The sequence below is a fragment of the Acomys minous genome (assembly GCF_964271855.1).
Source record: "Acomys minous genome assembly, chromosome: 5".
Taxonomy (NCBI): Eukaryota; Metazoa; Chordata; class Mammalia; order Rodentia; family Muridae; genus Acomys; species Acomys minous.
In genome coordinates, this window is record NC_140494.1 from 56,514,327 (window position 1) to 56,530,349 (window position 16,023).

The following is a 16,023-nucleotide window of genomic DNA, read 5'->3' on the forward strand; positions in this document are numbered from 1 at the left end:
GATAAGTATGCAAGTGGAATCAGAGAGACAAACTCGTTTCTTCTAACCAGATCTCAGGCCATATATTCCAAAGCAAAGGAGAAGGGAAGTGGTCCATCGTGGCATGTTGAGCTGGAGCAGAGCTATTACTTCAAGTCGGATTTGCAAGAGATGTGAAAGAAAAAACAAAGCCTGCTGCGCACGTGCCTCCCATTCTGCACGTCCCGTTCTGTGTTCCTAAAAGGTCTCATTCCAAAATTGATAGTCAACTTTTTTTTCTATTCAAATTCCTGTGCTCTTTCTCTTGCCTATTTGCTCTACTACTGATTTTGAGCATCTCTAAAAGTGCTTGACGTGTTGCTCTTCTTTCTAGATACCCTCTGAAAGCCAAGCAGAGAACACTGGGGAAGAGAGAAGGAATGAGCGCGGATCCAGTGCCCTGAAAAGAGGTGCATTAAGGAAAGGAGAACTCGGTACCCAGAGCCTCGGCTGCCCGCCTTTGCCGCCAGCATGAGAACTTACCGGTACTTCTTGCTTCTCTTTTGGGTCGGCCAGCCCTACCCAACTTTCTCAAGCCCGTTATCTAAAAGGACTAGCGGCTTCCCAGCAAAGAGGAGGGCCCTGGAGCTCTCTGCACACGGAGGGAACGAGCTGAGGCGTTCGAAACGGAGCTGGATGTGGAACCAGTTCTTCCTCCTGGAGGAGTACACGGGATCCGATTATCAGTACGTGGGCAAGGTAGGATTCCTTTGGGTGTTTTGACAGTCCGGGCTTAAAAGCCTGAAGAAGTTACTGCTAAGAAATAGACAGGGAGGGTGTGTGAAGTATTCCCCAGTACAGTATGAATTGTTGCTTATCTGGTAAGACTTTTTTTTTTCTCTCCTCGCTTGAGTAGCTGCGAGATGAAAGTATAGCAAGAAGCTGACAAATGTTTGCAGTGCAACGGAGAGAGAATGCTGCGGTGAAAAACGAACCGCCCACAACCATCCACGGAGGATTATCATAAATCCTTTAATTTTTTTTCCCTTTAGCTGGAAAAATGGGGTCCAGCTAGTCTGTAAAGTAGGGTCTATTAAAAATAGAAATAGAACGATTGTGCTGTGAGGAGAGCAAGTCCTTTTTCTCATTTTGAAAGCAAACGTTCTGAGTCCCATTAACCACTGCTTTACTCCTGCTTCTCCCGGCACTCTTGGCTCTCAAAACAAACGGTGCCTTTTCTTGGCCAAACTCAGCCCTGGAGGTTAGATGCAGTAGTTACTATTGCTACACGTGCTGGTGGTTTGTCTTATCCTAGATAACTGGCAAGAACCAGGCATTTTAAATTCTTAAGATTTAACTGCAGCAAGGTTGATAAAAGATTCATGTGAGACAAAGGTGCTATTTCAAGATAACATCTGACCATTTTATGGACTAGAAAGTAGAGTGAGAAGTTCTCTCTCTCTCGGAGAGGCAGCATCCGCCAATCGTCATGACATGTGTCAGCTGCTTGTGCCATCAGCTCTCTTGCTGGGGAAAAGTTGACCTGGGGAAAAAAAATGAAAAGACAAACCACAACACCAGTTCACAGCTTGTAGATTCATTTCATTAGATGGTGTGGATAAGAAAAATAATGGTCACAGATCTCTTAAGCTGAGAATGAACATAAAAAATAGTGATAAATATAGATAAATCATAGCCTTTGCTTATGATTTATTTTAAAATACCATTCATCAGGATATCACGCAAGTAGCATAAATTTTGCAGACTCCTAAGGCCCAATGTTCATATTTCAATCTGTGATCAAATATCCTCAAATAACTCTGTGCAAATATTCTCCTTAAGTATTTACTACTATAAATGAAGGCGGCTTGGGTTGAGGTAGCCAGGCAATGTAAATTATTAATGTGGAATAAAGTAAGAGCAGAAATATCCAGAGACCTGGTGAACAGTAGCACTGATGCCCCAAGGATCCTGTCATCAACTTGCTTTGCAACCCACACCTGGTGGGACCACTGAGCAAACAGGCTTCTCATGCTTGTACTTTACTTCTTCTGTGCATCTTGATGCCACTGTGTTAATAGAGTAATAGGGTTTTTTTTTTTCATCTTTAAAGCACTTTTACAATGCAAATAGCATTATTACCATAGAAGATTAAGCTTTAGAAAGCACTTTGTCAAAATGATTGAAATCCCCTCCCTTGCTTTTTTTTCTTCCCAAATTGTCGCACGGTTTTATTTCAGTAATACCACAGATTCTTGAAGTCCAGGATAGTATCAGCAGCAATGGGTGAAAATCCATGAGGATCAGTTTTATGCTTATAATCACAATAGAGAAAATAGCCATGGGGAAAAATTGTGTACTATGGATGTACAGGTCCCCAACTGGATAATGAACCTTCTTGGCTTTTGTTTCTTCACAAGGGAAATGCAGGCAGCCCCCTCCCCCACCTCCTCCTGACAGAGCTGTAGGGGAGCGCACCAGCAAGACAGGCACCATTGTCCAATGCGCAGTATGTGCTTAAAGTTTCTAAAATTGTGCAGAGAACCCATTGTCCATGCGCCACTAAGTCTACGTATAATGAAGTAAAGGGGAGTGTTGAGTTTTATAACATTGCAGAAGCAAAATAAGGCGATTAACCAGTCTGGGTGGCTGAGAGCTGTGGCAATTAATGGTGGAATCCCTTCACAGCCACGGCTTTGCCCGCACTCATTGGAGCTCGATGGTCTGTTGGCAGTTCCCTCACCCTTTAGGGTCTTCTGCCCTTTCCTGTCACCCCACCTCCTCCTTGAATTCATAACACACCACACGAGGGAATGTTAGCTGCAGAGAAAAACTATCAAAAGCAAGAAGTGAAGCTGTCCTCTCCGTGCCAGTGCCACTCAGGGGATGTGAGAGTTCTCAAACTGCTGAGATGGCAGTTTCCCAAATTTATCTCTGCAGTAATGTGATACCAACAGACAAATGGTTTTCTTTATTCTAATTAAAAGTAGATGAAAACAAGGATACATTTTAGAAAAAGCAAGAGAAAAACTGGAGTGATAGCTCAATGGTAAAAATACTCGCCTAACATGTCAAGGCCCCAGGTTCAATCCTGCCCCCAGTCCCCCCAAAAAAAATCTCCAAAAGAAAGAAAAGTAAAAGCAGAGGAGAAGGAGGATGGGCCTTCACTGTGACAACACATGTGGTAAACTTTAACTTCAACTAACTGGGAAGAAAATACAACTGACGAGGCTATTTCAGACTTGTCTGGAACTGCAGAGGGGAAAAAAAAAACCAAAACACTAGACTAGGGCAGAGGTTCCAAGGGCCCTGGTGTCACAAGGCTGTTTCCCAGGCTGGCCTTAGGCAGAAATAAATACCTAATGGCCTCATGTAGTAAATAGACTAAAACAGCAAAATTCTCTTCTAAGAGCTCAGTAGCCCTTTGGAGGGATGATGCATGTAAATTAACAAAAGCTAGTCTTTTTGTGCCATTCCTAATCACAGTCACTTACTTGGCTTTGAACACTTTCTCAAACAGATTGGCCCCCACCCCACAGCTGCCCTTCCTGACCGGAAGTGTGGACTGCAGGTGCTTCTCGGCCATTCAGAGGAATCCCAGCACTAAGTATGACATCATCAAAAAGAATATAGTGCCACCTTCTGTAAAATCTGTGAACTGCCTTGAGCTAGTAATGGCAAATTGCTGGGCAGAGGTCAGGAGTTGGCTGTGAGGCCTTGACTTCCGCCATCTCTCTTGGGCTTTGTTCCCAGGAGTGTACAGCCTCTGTGCACACTCTGGGAGCCATGGACTGTAGTCAGGCTGGCGTGTGAATCTACACAAAGGCTGCAATGCAACCTTTAACAGTGTGGCCAGTGCTGCAAACAGTAACTCCTCAGAGCCTAGCATGGTTTTGCCTAAAACTGAAGAAATGGCTCCCATCTACCCATAGAAAGACACCGAAGCGTTCTGACCGCTTTGACACAAGCAAACTGACTGGGGGAGAATGAACGCACGGTGCTTAAAGTCGAGAGAAAATATTCCGCCATCTACACCTCTGCTTGTATCTGTGTTGGTCGGTTCAAAGCGAGTCAAAGTAGAGACAGTAGAGAAGGAATGAAAATGTGAGGCGGAAAGCGGAGAGTGAAGGGGGTAGGGGTCATATAAGGTCACAAGAGCCAGCTAGGAAAGAGACCGAGGCTGGCTGCGGAAGGAAGAAATGAAGGGGACGGTAAGATCCGCACTGGGAAGTGAAGAAACAGCAGTGGCCTTTGTCCTCTTGTCCACAGCCTTCCACTGTGTTCTGTCCCTGGTGAGAGTGACATAGATCCAAGAATAAAGCAGAGCTGGAATGCATTTATGGGAAAACCTAAAAGTCATGGTGGCAGCTAAGCTAGCAGAATATGAAAGAACGGTCCTGGGTGCTGTAACAGTTTGTGAGCTTAAGATACAAACAAGACTGTTGGTGCGGGAGGCAGGAGGCGGGGGTTTGAGGCACTTCAGCAAAGCAACCTTCTTGGAAAGGTACACTCTCGGTTTTCAACCTTCCTAATGTTGCAACCCTTGTGAAAGGGTCATTTGGTCCCCAAAGGGGTCATGGCCCATGGGTTGAGAAACGGTGCCTTACCCAATTCTCACTAAATCCAAATTTGTAGTTCAAGGAGAGTCCCCCAGGGTGAGCAGTTTGCAGATTAAAAGTTTAAGAACTGCTACTTTTAAAGACACCTTGCCCGGGTCTCACCTCTCTGGAGATTCTGATTTAGTTGGCTTTTAATTAAGTACTAATGATTCTGACATTGTTGTGGATTTTCAGACCTACAGCCCTAGAGGATGCAACTGTCAGTCATGAGAGCAAAAGCATCAAGCTCGGTGGTAAAGTGAGATCCATAAAGTATTATGGAAAAAATAAAAGAATGGGGCCAAGCCAGGCTTTGAGGTTCAGCAGAGCCTGATGGTGTCTGAACCCTCCTTCAAGGCAAAGCCGGTGTTAGCACTCAGTGCAGAGGGGGACCTCCCTGCCCTTCCCAGGTAATTGCCTGTAGACACGAAAAGGGCAAAAGTCAGAAGTCCAAACTTTATAGAGCTTTGACAACCAAGAGCATGGAAATGGCACTCATGACCCAGAAAACACGAAGTGAATTGCATTTTCTGTTAGCGGGTGAACGGAGAGTGTTTGACTCTGTTCCACATCCACCTGTATGATATCTGGCTAATGGAAAATTAATGGAAAATGGGGAAGAAAGCTTTTCTAGTCTTCCTTCCTAGGAATCCCCATACCCCCTTGGGCCAGCTTCACAGAACCTAGCATTTTCTTGTCCGTAGCTGGCATCCATCTGAGATCATTTCATGCCACAAGAGACGCGTAGCCATAGACAGAGGCCGGGTTTTTTAAAGTGGAGGCGTTCGTTAGTCAAAGATGAATGCTGTGGGGTTTGGGTGGTTTGGTTTTGTTCATCTCAGAACTTGGCCTCCCTTTCTACAAAACCTCCGCACGTCATTTTGCACAGCCCATCGCAAATCTTTTCCACCTGATCTTCAGGGATGCTCCTTAACTGCTTCCTCCACACAACGTCCACAAGAGATGACTATTAAAAGTATCTGAAGTACGGTTCCTTTTGTAGCATGCCAGGAGGTCTGCATCTGTGGGATTTAGTGTGCTGTGTACTATTACAAGTATTTTCTGTTACCTTTTGGGACATTAATGACAGTTTTCTTGGTGGAGAGAGGGGACAAAGTTTCCAGGAAGTGATTAGCTGTGTAGTTTCTTTGTTTGTTTTGTTTTGTTTTTTGAGATGGGGTTTCTCTGTGTAGCCTTGGCTATCCCGGACTTGCTTTGTAGATCAGGCTGGCCTCAAACTCACAGAGATCCACCTGCCTCTGCTGGGATTAAAGGCATGCACCACTGTGCCCGATGGCTGAGTATTTTAATATCATGAAATTTTAGGTTCCGTTTGAGACCTTAATGGTCCTGATAGAGCTGTCTCTTGAGTCTTTAAAATTAATGTCTACCCAATTCTAGAAGCCATTCTTCTCCTGGTAATTAGACAGCAATGCTTTAACAACTCATAAAAATAAACGCTCTCAGCCATACACACCTTTAAAATTAGGGATGAGCAATTAGTTGTTCCTATAATTACATGGTCCAAATTTAGTCAACACCAAGCAATATTTTACCAATACTTTATGATACCAGTATCTCTCAAACCTGTGTTAGTGTCACTTTCAGAGAAAGCAGGAGCTAAAGAGGAAGTCTGCAGGCTCTAGTTCAATTCAGAGCGTCATTCAACATCTTGTTCCTTCAAATAGCAGCAATGACAGATGAAAATGAGGCCAGAGCTGGCATTTTCTAAGCATCACTTTGGCCCAGACTCTCTGCCCAGCACTTCAAGTGTGTTTCTTCATTGGACCCTGCTGTGGTCTGTCCCCACCGGAACTCATGCCAAAGTTAGCCAATGAAATGGTATCTCTAGTAATGGTTTGGATTGTGGCAACTCTAACCTCACAAGGGAATTAATGCAGCTCACGGGAAAGTGAGTTAGCAATCACAAACATAGGTTCTTATGAACTGGCTGTCCCTACTGTCCCTCTTCCATCTGCAACTACTTGCCTTTCCACTCTTAGCTGCAAGTTGAAGCATCACAGTATCCTCACCAGAACCAGGCAGAAGCTCTAGCAGTCTTTTTGTTTGTTTTGTTTTCCCATCCCCCAGGATTATAAGCCTAACAAACTTCTTGTCTTTATAAACTACCAAGGTTCAGGCGTTCTATTATAGCATCTGAGAACAGACTAAGACTGATGCGTACAAGAACACAGATGCATAGGAATTATTGATTGATTGATTGTTGTTGTTGTCGCTGCTGTTGTTTTGTTGCTGTTGTTTTATACACAAGCCAGCCAAGCTCAGAGAAGTCAGGATTTTCAGCGCACAGTCTCACACTGCTAGGACCCCAGCAGTCAGAATCTGCTGCCATCAAAGTACTATGTTATCCCTTCCTTTCCATATACCCACTATTTCACAACCGTATTTTGAAGCATAACTGGGGTGGGGAGAGTAATAATAACAATTAAAAGAAGAAGAAGAAGATGCCTTGGCATTAAGTGATTTCTTGCTACTTGGTACCATCCTGAGAACTAACTGTGTAAAATCCAAGCACAGGGAGAGAGGGCTGTCATAAAGTCAACTCTGTAAAGCACTGTGCAATTACCAGTGCACACCCATCTTTCTTGATTGTCATTTCCAGAACCTGTCAGTGATATTTAAAACAGTTACAGCATGTAGGCATTTTATAGTTAGACACAGTTAGTGATCTTTCTGGTCACTGTGATTTTTTTTTTTTTTTTGAGGTCTTTTCTTTTCCTTGATAACCTCTAAACTTCTGTTCTGGTTCGATGACCTGTGACAAACTTCCCTCCCTACTCAGGGCAAGTGCCTTGGGCACGTCTTTCTTCTCCATCATTTAAATTTAATGCTCAGCCATTTAACATTTTTATATTTCAGCTCAGTATATTTAAGAGAGACTGACTGCGTACACTCACTCATTGATTAGTATTCACAAAGTCTCAGGGGGTCACGTCCCAGCTGCCAATATTGGAACTCATCTATATTTTCTTTCCACTGTCCAGAAACTGATTTCACATTGGTAATTTAAAAACAAAATTTTTTTTTAAAGCTTCAATCTGCTATTTGACTCTGAGAAACTGTCCTGTGTGGCAGCGGTCTTCTGACTTTTAAACTTTCCTCTGTGCTTGGCAGCTCAAGTAGAGAGCAGAAAAGTTTCACTATCTGACCTTGACTGTGAACCCAAAGGCAACTGTTGAGCTGTGCCGCCTGTGGAACAAGCCGAGCGACGTACAGTAGAGAGCAGATGGAGATGCAATCCCCGATCCTCCATTTCGCTACCATGGTGAATCCGAGAGCTTCCTGCATGAATTCAATTTGCTGGTCAGAATGAAGGGATCAAGGAGAATAAAGCAGAGCTAAGAGTTCAGACCTACCCTGCTGTAGCTGTTTCACCTTTGTGGTCTATAAGCCAAATAGTTGGAGGTCAGTGGTGTAGGTCACAAACACCCCTGCCCTGCACGCATGTGCTCATAATGCAAATCTACCACTTGCTGTGTGGAAACACTTAAAAGCATTTCTTTATTCGCCTCCTTAACGTGGCACTGCTATTACAATGCAAAAAAAAATACTTGGTTTGCATCTGAGTTCATTTTCTGCCACACTGTGGGCTCTGAGGATATTAGTGAGCAGAATGCCAACAGCTTAGCTTAGCTTACACTTCTTTCAAATCAAAATTCCCAATTATGATTTGAGTTTTGTTTCAAAAATCAAATAATAAATTCAATGATAACTAGTTTGCTACACTGCTTTTCTTCATCTCCATTGACATGAGGAGCCAGTGGCATGCTCTAGTCAGAACTGTAAACTGAGAGAGCCTTCAATTCTCCAGTGAAAAGTACACTCCAACCACCTTTTGCCAAAAAATAAAATGGTTTAGGTGAGAGGTCCCCTTTAATGGCTTTCTTCAAGAGTGGCTACACTTATATTTCACTGTGCCATCACAGCTTTAAAGAGGATAGGTTTTATGTAACTGCATATTGCTGGTAGTAAACTTCATCTTCCTGGAAGATTTCATATTGTGACTAACCAAAGTTATGTGAACTATAACCTTCATGAGCACAGAAAAGCTTTCAGAATTGCTTAAAAACTTCACCAGGCACCAAAGAAGAAGTTAAAAATGAAATGCAGATGTTATCATAAGAGAATAAGAGGAGTTTTGTTTTGTTTTGTTTTTTACTTTCCACTATTTTGTTCGCCTATTTTTATGTTATTTTGTGTATGGGTGTTTTGCCAGCATGTATGTCTTTACACCATTTGCATACAGTACCTGTGATGGCCAAAAGAGGGCATCTGATCCCCTGAACCTGAAGTTGCAGATAGTTGTGAGCCACAATGTGTGTGTTGGGAATTGAACCCAGGTCCTCTGCAAAACATCCCAGTGCCCATATCTGCTAAGCCTATCCAGCCTCTTAATTGCCACTATTTATAAGTAAATAAAAGTAATAGTTTTTCTCAAAAGCCAGTATAAAGGCTTCTAAAATTACAGACTGGAATTTTTTTTTTTTAAGAAGCCATAAAACAAAACTCTTTTCAGGGAAAATATAGGTTCTTTTAGTTGTGTGTGGGGTGTGTGTGTCTGTGTGTGTGTGTGTGTGTGTGTGTGTGTGTGTGTGTGTGTGTGTGTGTGTGTGTAAATACATGGAGAAAGAGAAAGAGACATTCAAAAATATTAAAAGATGTGAATGTGTAAAGTGTATCGATAAGTATTGTAGTTGAGTTGGTGCCTTTCAAAAGACTGGTAAACACTATTGGGAGTGTGGCAAAACCCCCAAAATGCCACTTTAGATGCAGAATTTAAAGCTAGCCCAAGGAAATGTTGATTAGAGGTAAGGAAGCAGTTGAAAAAGATAACTCTACTGCAGCATTTTAAAAATAAATCTGAGGAGAGAACTATTTTAACTCATTCAGCTTCACTGCATTTCAGGCATTTACTAGCAGGTGTGTGCTAATGCCATATTCCAACTATGCGTAAGCACAGCTGCATCACTGTGTATATGAGACGGGGCATGGTACTTAACCTCTTTCTGGTCCCTTCGTCTCTCAACCATTTAAATGACAGGAGTAACAAAATTACTGAGGTGAAGATTAAATAAACTTAACACAGAAAGGCTTAGAAAGGACTTGGCATATCCTACTTACTATTAAGCACTTACAGGGAGATCAATACGCCTGCCTTCCAAGAACAGAAAAAAATAAATAAATAAGAGAGAAGAGAAGCAAAGGTGATGATCCTCAGGGTTGCCCTTGGAGGTCAAATGTCATGGACCAGAGCTGATACCAGAGCAAGGCAATAGAGATTTGACTCATTGACAGCAATCCACAGTGCTAAGTACATACGACAACAGGAAGTTTGGGGGGAAATGCTTTCTCTGAGGAGACTGTAATATGCATATATCCTGACAGAGATATATGCACGGAGAAACAATGAGTTTATTGAACACACCTTTAGAAATGAATGAGGCCTTACTTACAAGAGCATGAGTGACCCCCAAAACACCATAGATGAGTCTGACCAAAGTACAAGGTTCATATTGCTACAAACTTCATAGACCCCGACCCTTAAGAATGCTTGTAATTCTGAGTCTCTATTTCAGTTGTCATGAAATGTTTAAAAACAACAAAACAAAACAAAACAAAACATGTCTAGGCCTTCTTTCTTATTACTATAAAATGTTTAAGGCGTCCACCAGAAGCAACAGACCCTGAAAAAAAAAATCATTTCCCACACTTGAAGCCTAATAATGTACGTTAAGTTTTTATATATTATAATCTACTTATTATTAAGCCAGAGTTTTATTGTGGGAACTTAGTGTTGATTTAATCTTTTAATTAGCTGGATGTTTCACGTTCTTAAGAGCAAAATAATTGGTGCCTTGTGTAAGATGAACTTTGAACTTAAAATTATGGAGTAGTGTTCCCTACCCAGCCACAGAACTGCTCTTTTAATTTTATTTCAGATATTAAATTTATACTTTTGAAACATATCTTTGTAAACTCTGAAAAACCTCAGACTGAACAGCTTATTAATTTTTCTGTTCCCAGTGGTGCGTAGCACAGATCTGTGTATTGGAAAAAGCCAAATATTAGTTGAATTAAACTACGATGTCCCCAAAAGATAAAAATTCACCATGTTATCTCAAGACATCCTCCCATAGGTTTAGCGCTTCTCTTAAATTCAGATCCTTTTAATGTATTATGATTGGAATTAAAATTTTTTGTTTTAAAAAACTGTTTCCTAACTTTTCCCAGCTTTAATAAAACATAATTGGCTAAAATTATAGAGAGAGGCTAAGGTGACTAATGAGGAGTAGAGCATTTGCTGTGCTATGTAGAAGTCTGGATTCAGATCCCCAGGGCTCCAGTCAAGCCAGGTGGGTAGTGTGTGTCTATAATGCTGGGGCTTCTGCAGACGCAGAGAGCCGAGACCAGACACTCTCCAAAAGACCACAGGTCAGCTAACCTGGCATACTCAGTAACAAGCAAGAGACCATGTCTCAAGTAAAATCAACTGTAGGTGCCGTCTGACCTCCACATGTGTGCCGCAGAATGCACCCATGCATGTGTGTGTGTGTGTGTGTGTGTGTGTGTGTGTGTACTTAAGGAAGGCAATAGGAAGTTTTGATGTAAGTAGACACTGAAATGTTAGTATGACTAGGCTAATTAACATAATTAATTCTCATAGTTACCATCTGCGACATTTGCTATCCACTAACTGTCCTGTTGATATGGAGAACATGACACAGTATAAGTGATGATTGACATGATACTACACTTTTGCTCTTCTGCTTCTCGGTTCATGGTGCGGTGCTGGGATGAGCCAAAAAAGATCCTATTGTGTGTCATTTGGTTAACAGCTGAATAAATTATTTTGAAGTCTGAGGATTAGATAATAAACACATAAACCAAAATTTTTATGAAGACCTTTCTATGGAAACTACCTCTGTGTATTTCACTTCAGAATAGCACTCATATTTTATGATAGGTAGGAGAAAACTCCAGCTCCCTCTGTGTCACGCAGGAAAACCAGAAGCAGCAGAGTTAGCCATGAATGTACAAGACAGAGAAGACTATACAACAGGCAACATTGCATCATAAAAGTCTTTCTTTAAGACTAAGAAATAAAAATCAGACACTATTTAGTGTCTTGGTTGAAGAAAGTTCAAAACAAAACCAAAAAAATGTCAGAGTTGGCCAAGAGAAATAAAATTTCTTGTTCTTAAATTTCCTAAGAAGTGTGCATGCTGGGGAGCTGGCTTAGTCAGTAAAGTGCTTGGCTTGCAGGCATGAGGGCCTGAAAACTGATTCCCTAGAGCCCAGGACTAAGGGGAAACCCCAAGCAGAGCATGGTGATGTGCACTGGTGATCCCAGCTCTGGGAGGCATGGACAGGCAGATCCTTAGGGCTTACTCTGTCTCAAAGTGAAATGGTGGGGCTGGGGAGAGCTCCCTGGGTAAGAGCTCTCGTCACACAAGCATGAGGACCTCCATTCAGATTCCAGCACCCACGTAAAAGCCAGTCATAGCCATGTCCCTGTAAGGCCAGTGTTGGGAGGCGTCAGAGACTGGAAGCTCTCTGGGGCTTTCTGCCTAACCAGGTAGAGCTGGGGTCACCAAGAGACCCTGTGTCAAGGAAATAAGGCAAGGTAGAGAGTGATAGAACAAGACACTAGTCTCCACAAGCACACACACACACACACACACACACACACACACACACACACACATACACACACAAATGCACACAAAGGTGGGTGAGTGACATTCAAGGTTATTCTACAACTTCCACATGCATAAACACAGAGACAGACAGACAGACAGACAGACACAGAGACAGAGACAAAGAGACAGAGACAGAGACAGAAAGAAAGACCTAAGAAGCTACCTACTTTGTGCAGACAGTTCAAGAGACATTCCCAAAGAACATATGTTGGAGCTGAGAATGTTGATGACAATATTTCACCAAAAACGCCAGCTACAGAGAGCAATGTGGTAGTACAGGGACAGAAAGCGTCTGCATGAGTAACACCAACCATATCTTATAACCAATGCTTTTAGCGTTCCCACAGGGGGAAAAAAGATAATTGTTTCTAGCAAGATACATCTTAAATCATTCCTCTAGTTGTGAGTACAATTACAAGAGAACAGTAAGAAAGATATGCAAAGAAAACTCTTGCCTTAAAACAGTGATTTAAAGCATTAACATACTTGCTATATTATAAAATGTAAGGATCTGGCTCATTTCCTTTCTTAATATAATGCCTCAGGTTAGATTGGTTTGGTTTGGCTTGGTTTTGGTGGCGGTGACAATGGTGGTGGTGGTGGTGGTGGTGGTGGTGGTGGTGGTGGTGGTGATGATAGTGATGGTGGTTATGGTGGTGATGGTGGTGGTGGTGGTGGTGGTGGTGGTGATGATGATGGTGATGGTGGTTATGGTGGTGATGGTGGTGGTGGTGGTGGTGGTGGTGGTGGTGGTGGTGGTGGTAGCTATTGCAGTGGCAAAGATGAAAAAAAAATAAACTATGTAACCTGTAGGAAGGTCATTTCCCACTAGCTTGTATCTTACATTTTACAGCTCTCCTACCAACTCTGCACTATACAAAGGGGGGAGGGGCTATCTGTGCACATTGGATTAAAGCTATGATCTTGGTAATTGCCTGTCCACCTGCCCCTTATAGTAAAAGAGCTTTTAAATCAAACCGAGAAAATTAAATGATGTCAGCAAACTGGAGTGGCAGTACTTTATACACTTTTAGCCTTGTCAAGGGCCTAGCTGTTACTTGCTCGAGTTGTAAAACGGTGATGTGACAGGCATAGTTTTGACTGTGGCACAAACCATCAAGGAACTCCTTAAGAAGAGGCAGGTGCTAGGTGGGGGAAAAAAACGGAAAAGAGAACGCAACACAAGAGAGAACATCCCCTGACAGGCAAGGAGACATCAGGATTGTTTTTGAGCAGCCCTCTATTTCAGAAAAAAAAAAAAAAATTATAGCAAGATGAGAAAGAAGGAAAATAGTTCCCCTAGTGGTGAAGTTTGTGAAACACTCTCGTGTGTGTGAGCATCCCTCCAGTGGCCCATGTCAACACTCATTTAGTTGAGAATGATCCGGTCCTTTCACATGTGGGGAGACAGAGTCTCGGGCGGCTGCAGGTTTTTGCTAACAGAACATGTGCACTGGGACCCAGAGCCACCTGTTACCATAGAGTCAAATATACCACACTTGCTTTACTTATTTGACATGGCTGACAAGATGGGAGTGGAGACTACTGTGGGCGTGTGGCAAGCAAAACTAGAGCACAAATGCTGAGTGGTTGGAGGCCAGGGAGAAAAGCATTCGTGGTCAGGACACCAGCATGACAGGACACCTGACAGCGTGGCCATCAGTGACCAGCTGTTCTCCACTGATGTTTCACAGTTGGCTCCCTTGAAGGGGGCAGAGCTCCCTTCCCCTCTTTTTTCTTTTAACTTATTCTTCTCTCATACATTACACCCCAACAGCCATTTCCCATCTCTCCTTCCCTCCTCCTCCTCCTCCTCCTTTCCCCCTCAGAAAAGAGCAGGCCTCTCAAGGTTAGCAGCCAAACATGGCATAGCAAGTTGCCATTCGTCTAGGCGTCACTCCTGATGTAAGGCTTGACGAGGCAACCCAGCGGGAGGAAAAGGGTTCCAATAGCAGGCAACAGTCGGGACAGCCCCCTTCCTCTGTTAGAAGTCCCATAATAAGGCGAAGCTACACAGCCACAATATACAAGGGGAAGGCTGATGTGGCCCGTCCAGGTTCCCTGGTTGTCAGTTCAGTCTCTGTGGGCTCCTATGAGCCCAGGTTAGTCAATTCTGCCAGTTTTCTTGTGGTGTCTTTGACCCCTCTTGCCTCCTACAGTCCTTCCTTCTCCTTCTTCAGCAGGACTTCCCGAGCTCCACCTGATGTTTGCCTGTGGGTTTCTGTATTGGTCTCCATCAGTTGCTGGATGAAGCCTCTCTCTGTGATGATTGTGCCAGGTTCTTATCTATGAGTATAGCTGAGTGTCACTGGGAGTCATTTCTTTGTTTTGTGTGTGTTTTTCAAGACAGGGTTTCTCTGTGTAGCCTGTGCTGTCCTGGACTTGTGTGTAGACCAGGCAGGCCTCAAACTCACAGAGATCCACCTGCTTCTGCCTCTGCCTCTGCCTCTGCCTCTGCCTCTGCCTCTGCCTCTGCCTCTGCCTCTGCCTCTGCCTCTGCCTCTCCTCATCCCTCTGGAGTGCTGGGAGTAGCCAAGCTACTAGGAGTCATTTCATTGACTTGGTTGGTTGTTGGTTTTGTTTTTGACTGTCATGTTTGGTTCTAACCTAGGTGTCTGTGCTATCCTGCCTCCGGATCCTGGCCCTCCAGGAAACATCAGGGGTAGGCTCCCACTCATGGCATGGGTCTCAAGCTGGACCAGTCCCTGGTTGGCCACTCCCACAATTTCTGTGCCACCTTTACCCCAGCACATCTTGCAGTCAGCACACACTGTAGGTTGATGGTTTTGTGGTTGAATTGGTACCCTAATCCCTCCACTGGAAGTCTCCCCTGGTTATAGGCTCATTCGGTCTCTTTATGAGGGCAGGGCTTTCGAATCATTTATGAATTCATAGCTTGTTCCAAAACAAGAAAACCTAGGAAAGAGCTCAGAGTCTTTCTTCCTAGAACTGTCCCCCCATTACCCCCTTGACTGCACGAGCAAGTTGTGAAATTCAATTTAAACAGCATTTACTGAGAAGATTCAGGATGCTTGAGAGCTATGAATTTGAGGAAGAAATGATCACTCCCTCCCTCCCTCCCTCCGGCAAACTACTGCTTTTATAAAGATAGAGCTTTAACATTTAAGGTACCGAGTCAGAGCTGGCAAAGAAGGATATAATATCTAACTTATTTGGTACCTTTCACGAACAATACATTTTGGGGAAAGTCCATAGTAGATAGTGTGTATTTTATCTATTTATATTTTCCTATAAGGCACATGTGTCAGTGAGAAGGAGAAATAGAGGACAGTGTATGTGTGTGTGTGTGTGTGTGTGTGTGTGTATGTGTGTATGTGTGTGTGTGTGTGTGTGTGTGTGTGTGTGTGTGTCCTTAGATTTGGCAAATGGCTTGAGGAGATTATACTCTGAAGCCAAAAGATAGGATTATAGCTGGTGAGGTACAGCGCCTTACTAAATCAATTTTTGACTGGATATCTGGCTCTCAGCATGATTTACCACTGGCTTTTGAAAATGAAAATGTTAGACTAAGCAGGGGCTGAGACTAATGTTGCAGTCTGCCAAGACAAGGAAAGACCTTGACTTTAGAAGCCAAGCAAAAAGCAATAAACAATGCCTTTTTGGGGAAATAACTTCATGCGGTTAATAAACCAAGCAGGCATTTGTTTAATTGATAAATCCCAAATGAACAATAACATCTATTACAGTTTGTATCATTTGTGCCAATAAAGTGTACAAATCACTTA

At 43.1% G+C, this 16,023-nt stretch overlaps 1 protein-coding gene across 3 annotated transcripts in view; it reads left to right on the forward strand.

Moving 5' to 3' along the window:
• Positions 1-16,023, forward strand: part of CDH6 (cadherin 6) — a 142,301-nt gene that overhangs the window by 78,311 nt on the left and 47,967 nt on the right. For all 3 annotated transcript variants that reach the window (XM_084781524.1, XM_084781522.1, XM_084781523.1), the window contains exon 2: positions 353-717. In XM_084781524.1, the coding sequence (XP_084637650.1) occupies positions 490-717 (228 nt within the window). In that variant the 5' untranslated portion in view covers positions 353-489. The remainder of the gene's footprint in view (positions 1-352; positions 718-16,023) is intronic.